Source organism: Vanellus vanellus, assembly GCF_965231255.1.
Source record: "Vanellus vanellus genome assembly, contig: HAP1_SCAFFOLD_34, whole genome shotgun sequence".
Taxonomy (NCBI): Eukaryota; Metazoa; Chordata; class Aves; order Charadriiformes; family Charadriidae; genus Vanellus; species Vanellus vanellus.
Window position 1 is genome coordinate 3,008,004 of NW_028128340.1, and position 5,913 is coordinate 3,013,916.

Consider the following 5,913-nt stretch of genomic DNA (forward strand, 5'->3'; position numbering starts at 1 on the left):
ACACTGCACAGACAACTGGAGGAATGGTTGGGGTCCGTGTGGGCAGAGGCATCTAGCAGGGACAGCAGTGCCCAGGAAGCCGCATCAGTAATGCCATGGCGGTCCCAGGCGACCGAGCTACCAGCACCTGAAACACCAAATCTCTTCAGCGATGGAGCAAACCTGGGAGGAGAGGGAGGAAGTGACCTGGGGTGGGTCCCTTGTTTGGGAGGAGAGACAAGGGAGGAGAAAGGGAGGAGTCAAGGAAGATGAGGGGGATGTTGAAGCAGGGAAAATGGAGACAAGGGGGGATCAATCCCCCGTTAACTACCCCTGAAATCAAGCTCTTCCTTCTGGGACTGAGAGCCCTGTTGGCTTCTCACTCTTTGCTGTGGTCAGCAATTTCTCTTGTCACGCTCAGGAGTTTCACACCGTCTGTTCGATTAGCTACGGCTTACACTGGGCCCTAATCTCCAGCTGAGTGCCTTAATGCATACCCCCAAAGTCATCTGCAGGTCACATCACTGTTTCCTATCCTCCATGTGCCAGTCTTCTCCGTCCCATGGTGGCTCTGAGCACCCTCCTCTCTGACCAGGCACCGTTTCAGCCCTTGGGAGTCACTGTCCCTTCGTGCCCTGCTGTCTGCCTGCAGCCTCATTGGCAGGCGCCGGGCATGCAAGTCCTTGCCTTGCACCGGAGACTGAATTGGACTCAAGCACGCTCAGCTGTGAAAATCAGGAACTTTATTTCTACAACCGAGTCAACATCAGCCCTTCTGCGCTCAGAGGAGCGCGGGCAGGACAGAGCAGGCCTTGGCACTGAGGCTGCCTTTGGCTCAGCAGGCATTGCCCCGGAAGGAAATGGTCGTGGAACAGCGCAGCCTGCTCTGGAGCCTGTTTGTCATGCTGCTCGAGTCTTTTTCCCCCACAGGACCTGCAGCAGCTCCTGCAGCAGCTTAAAAAATTCCACCAGCTTCTGGCGTGGAAATGGACATGGTGCAAACCCGCCCGACTGTGTGGGTATTGGCCTTGGCCTCTGATAGGGGGTTGAAGTAAAGACTGGCTGTGGTGTTGTAGTAGCCGATGGTGCTGGGCGCAGTCCCATCTGGACCAGGATCCAGTCATAGAAGTGCTGGGTGGAGGTGTAGACTCCGGGCCGTTTGGCTCTGGCACAGCCTCTCCCCCAGCTGGTCACCCCAACAAGCCAGAAGTAGTCCGCGTTGTTGTCTTTGCACACCAGAGGACCACCGCTGTCACCCTGCAGGGGAGGAGAGAGGGTTGAGGTGGTGGTGGGTGGCCGCTGTCAGCGCTCTGGCCGGCTCCTTCTCTCTCCCAGCACCTGCCAGAGCTCTGCTCACTGCACACAACGGCGCTGCTCCGGCGCTGGAGCCTACAGAGCCTCATCTGGGAGAGGGTGGAGGGCCTGTAAGGTCGGGCGCTCTCTCATCTCTGCACAGTGCTCCCGGCTGTGTGGAAGGGGGATGCTTTGGGATCTGGACCTATGGGCTGCCGGGAGCACAGGATGGGCTTTCTGGGCAGCGTCCCCGGGCTCTGGGACAAGGCGGGCACTGGGCAAGGACCTGCAGCTGGGGAAGGGGAGGTGAGCACCAGCAGCGGTGGAGACCCAGCGGTGGCAGGGTGACTTGCCAGGCCAAGCACGTGCCGGGCGATGTTTGGGCGTTGCGAGAGGGCTGCCGGTGCTGCCGGGGCTTGACTTGCAGCATGTCCTACCTGGCAGGTGTCGATGCCACCCTGCGGATAGCCAGCACACAGGTTGTGGCTGTGGATGGCCCCTCTGTACCACCCGCTGCTGTTGCAGAGGTTGACATCAATGAGCTGGACCTTGGCCTCCTGCAGGACATCCGTTGACCCTGCAGCTGTGAGCACAGAAAGCAATGAAGCCCCAGCAGCTCCCCCCCTGCCTGGGTGAACCCCTTCCCTAGGGCTTGGCTTTGCGTCCTGAAGGCACTGTGCCCGTGTTTCCCCTCTGTCTGGCTTTGGGCGGTGGGTCAGCCCATTCTCTCCGGAGGCGTACGTCCCCGCAGCCTGACTCTGGCTTTCGCCTCCGCTCTCGGGAAGCCCAACCCCTCTCCCCAGTGTGCCGAGCTTGCACTCAGGACACCAGCACTTTTGGGGAACTCACATCTTGCAGTGGTGGCGCCCCAACCGCTGACGTAGCAGGTGTGCAGCTCTGACACTCTAAGTGAGGCGTCGGGCACACAGGCAAGCTGGGTGTAGTAGTTGCACTGGACCGGCTGGTCCAGCTCCAGCAGGGCGATGTCGTTCCTCTGTGTGATATTCCTGTAGTGCTCGTGAACCAGCAGCCGCTTAATATGGCGCACTTGGGCCTCGGGGCCCAGCCGAGTCAACTGGGTGGCCCCGATCACCACGCGCCACATGCTGATGTTCCTGGAAGGCAGATGGAGAGGGGGGTCAGAGGGAGCGGAGCCACGCGCTGCAGCAGCCCCGCCGTTCCCTGCCTTCTGCTTCCCAGGGCAGAGAGGAGAGCAGTGCCACGCAGGCTGCCACCGCCCTGGCATGCCTTAGGCACGAGCCATGTGGCGCTGGAGGCTGCTAGGAAGCAGTGGCCCGAGCCCAGCCTTCTCCTGAGCACTCTCTGGGCTGGGCTCGGCAGTGCCCAGGCACTGGGCGTACTGGCAGGAATGGGGATGGGAGTAGCAGGCGGTGCTGCGCGCAGGGCACCCGCGAGGGTGGTGGGGACAGCCCCCTTCCCTGGCCCTCCTTACCTGGCCTCGATGAAGCAGTGTGCCGCCGTCAGCACCCACTGTGGGCTGATGAGGGACCCTCCGCAGATGTGCCCCGTGCCTGCTTCCCAGGGGTCCTGGATGCTGACGATCCAGGGCCAGGCTCCTGGACGGGCATCGGTGCCACCCACCACACGCGACATGCCGTACTGGTAAGCCATGGGCCGGAGCCCGCAGGTCCCTCTGTAACCAGAAACTCATGACTGTCCTGCTCCACGCGTGCTGCGGTTCAGGCTGAAGGTCTCTTCCCTCCCCACAAGGTGCTGCACGGACAGCAGGGCCAGGGAACCCCCTGGGGCGGGCGGGCGTGCGCCCCTGTTTCTGCCTGAGCCCCGCAGAGGAGCTGTGCCAGCAGCCGGGGTGCTGGCCAGGATCTGAGGCTCCCAGGCGGGGTTGGGGAAGCTGTGGCCACGGGGGACAAGCGGGCTCCCTCCAGTGAACCCCATCAGGGTTGCCCAAGCTCCCCCCCAGAGCCTGGGGCCACTTACCCACAGCTGTCCCACGCGCCTTGCACAGGCCAGCACAGGGCCAGCAGGACGATGACGAGGAGCAGTTTCATTGCTGCCAGTGGCGGCACGTGGCACCTGCAAGAAGCGAACCGAGGGCCTGTCGCCACCAGTGCCGCAGCCGACGTAGTGCCCGCAGTGCTCACGCTGCCCACGGTGCTCTTGTTCCCGGGGCTGATGTCACAGAGTCGCTGGTTCCGGGCACCGGGCCCGGTGGCCTCTTGGCAGAAGGGGGGGCACCATGGGGGGTTCCCGGCAGGAGGGGAGGCAGAAGCCGGCATGGGACACCCCCGACAGACCCCTGCTGAACACTCTGCCTGCGGGACGAGGCTGTGCAGGCCCCGCGGCAGGCAGCAGCGCCTGGCTGCGAGCGCTGCCTGCTGACAGCTGGCAGCAAAAAACCCCGTGTGGCATCGCGGCCTCTTGGGGAAGTTCACTGCCACCCCGCTCTCTGCAGCCCTTTGCCACCAGGGCCTTCCCAAAACACATACACCAGAGAACAGAACTGCTACAGGCAGCATGCACGGTTTTGGGTGTTGAGGGGCCCATCTGGCTACAGCCGCAGCAGGCAAGCGGTGATGTGCGAGCGGGACGAGTCCAGCACACCCACATGCTGCACTCCGTACCTATGCGCACGCCTGGGCGCACACACAGAATCACAGAATGGTTTAGGTTGGAAGGGACCTTGAAGACCATCAAGTTCCAACCCCCCTGCCCTGGGCAGGGACACCTCCCACCAGCCCAGGTTGCCCAGAGCCCCGTCCAACCTGGCCTTGATCACTTCACGGGATGGGGCAGCCACAGCTTCTCTGGGCAACCTGCGCCAGGGTCCAACACCCTCACAGTCAAGAATTTCTTCCTAAGATCTATTCTAAACCTCCCCTCTTCCAGTTTGAAGCCCTTCCCCCTCATCCTGTCACTACACGCCCTTGTAAAAAGTCCCTCCCCAGCTCTCCCGTCGGCCCTTCAGGGACTGGGAAATGCCGGCACGTCAGTTTGTGTGCTGCACTCTGTGTGTGCACGCATCGTGTGTGCCCTGTGTGGGGGTGCACTCGGTGTCTGGGTGCACTCCGTGTCCCGGTACCCACACGGTGGGTGCACACTCTTTACGTGCAGTGTGGTGTAGATGAGCCTGTGAGCGTGCGCACTGCAGGTATGCGTTCACTGGGTCGAGCGCGTGCCGTGTGTGCGGGCATTTTGTGCGTATGCTGGCAGGCTGTGTGTGCCCGCACTGCGTGTGTGTGTGCGTGCTGCATGTGCATGCCTTCCACGCTCTGTGCATGACGTGCACGAGCACTGTGTGCATTACGTGGGGTGTTCCATGTGTGGTGGGGGCGTGTGTGGGGTGTTAGTGTGTGTTGGTCTGTAGTCAGTGTGTGTGTTCCTATGCAGTCGGGGGGTGTGTCAGTGTGTGTTGCTGTTGTAGTAAGTAATTTAGCAAAAGAATTTTGCTTCACCTCAAATGAATGTGTGCCCTCTATGGCTTCAGCTAAGATGGGTCTGTGCTCACTGTGCGTTTGGGAAAGGGATAGCGTTAGACAGGATATCAGACGAGAGCAACAGTTGGAAGTACAGAAACTTGCAGAGCAAAGGGTGGTGTCGTTAGCTAAGATAACCACAGGAGTGTAAAGAATGAAGAAGCCACAAGCAGGACATGGTGGTAAAGACTTCGAGCCTCCCTCCAATGACTATCAGGAAGACCCCTGAGGCAGCGCAGCGCCTGCACCGCTGGAAGGGAGGGTGCATGTTTGGGGGTGGGCTGCATTCCAAGAACTCATTGATTATGTATTTGGGGGTGGGTTGTGTTCCAAAAACTCATTGATTATGTAAATTATGTTCCAAGAAAAAACATGAATAAATATAAGGAATACAAAATAAAAACAAGTGTTTGTGAAGGAAAAAATGAGCCACAGCAGGAGAAATCCCCCGTGTAACTCCCAGCGCTGTAATAAATATTCTTTGCTCCACCGAATTTGCCCCGGACTAAAATTGAATACAGTGAGCGTGTTTCTCACAATTTGGGGGCTCGTCCAGGAGACCTGAAGCCCACGTTTGGAGCCTTGGACGGGTGAGTAGACCGGGACGGCGCGCCACTGCTGATTTCAGCAATCCTCGGATTCTCCCCGCCCTCGGTGATGGACCAGCGGCAACAGCCCGGCGAAGGGGCTCGTGGACCAAAGAGGGGTCCCAGGGATAACCGCGGCAGCCGATAATACTTGTGCACGAGACCCGGGTAAGAAAATTGACTATTAAGTATTGCTCGGGCGGCTGGGTGACGGGGGATTGAGAGTGGTGTGAATGAGACGCGGACTAGATCTGCGAAGCGAGTGCGGAGTCTTTCTAACCGCGGTTCCGTATCTCCGCGAGGAGACCGGCCGGTGAAGAGACGAAGCGAAAGGCTGGAGTTGAGAGATCCCCCGGGGAAAAAAATGGGACAAGGGAAAAGTAAAGAGGAATCTAAGGGAAAAGCTGATCAGGGAATTCCAGAAATACCTCCGGACAGTCCATTCGGGAGGATGTTGTTACAACGGGGGCAGGAAGGAGAGTCCTGCACCCGGGGTAAGGACAAAGCAAAGATGATCAATTACTGTATGTTTAAATGGACCAAAGAGCCCATAAGGCCAGACAGGTTGTATTGGCCAAAGTATGGTTCTGTAGAGGGAC

General features: G+C 59.6%; 1 protein-coding gene across 1 annotated transcript; it reads right to left on the reverse strand.

Moving 5' to 3' along the window:
• Positions 1-879: 879 nt before the first annotated feature.
• Positions 880-2,886, reverse strand: LOC309684558 (acrosin-like; the record flags this gene model as incomplete). Its single annotated transcript, XM_082500454.1, has 4 exons — positions 880-1,236; positions 1,710-1,855; positions 2,122-2,387; positions 2,726-2,886. 4 exons carry the CDS (start codon positions 2,884-2,886, stop codon positions 880-882), a joined length of 930 nt encoding a protein of 309 aa, XP_082356580.1.
• Between the last annotated feature and the right edge of the window lie 3,027 nt (positions 2,887-5,913).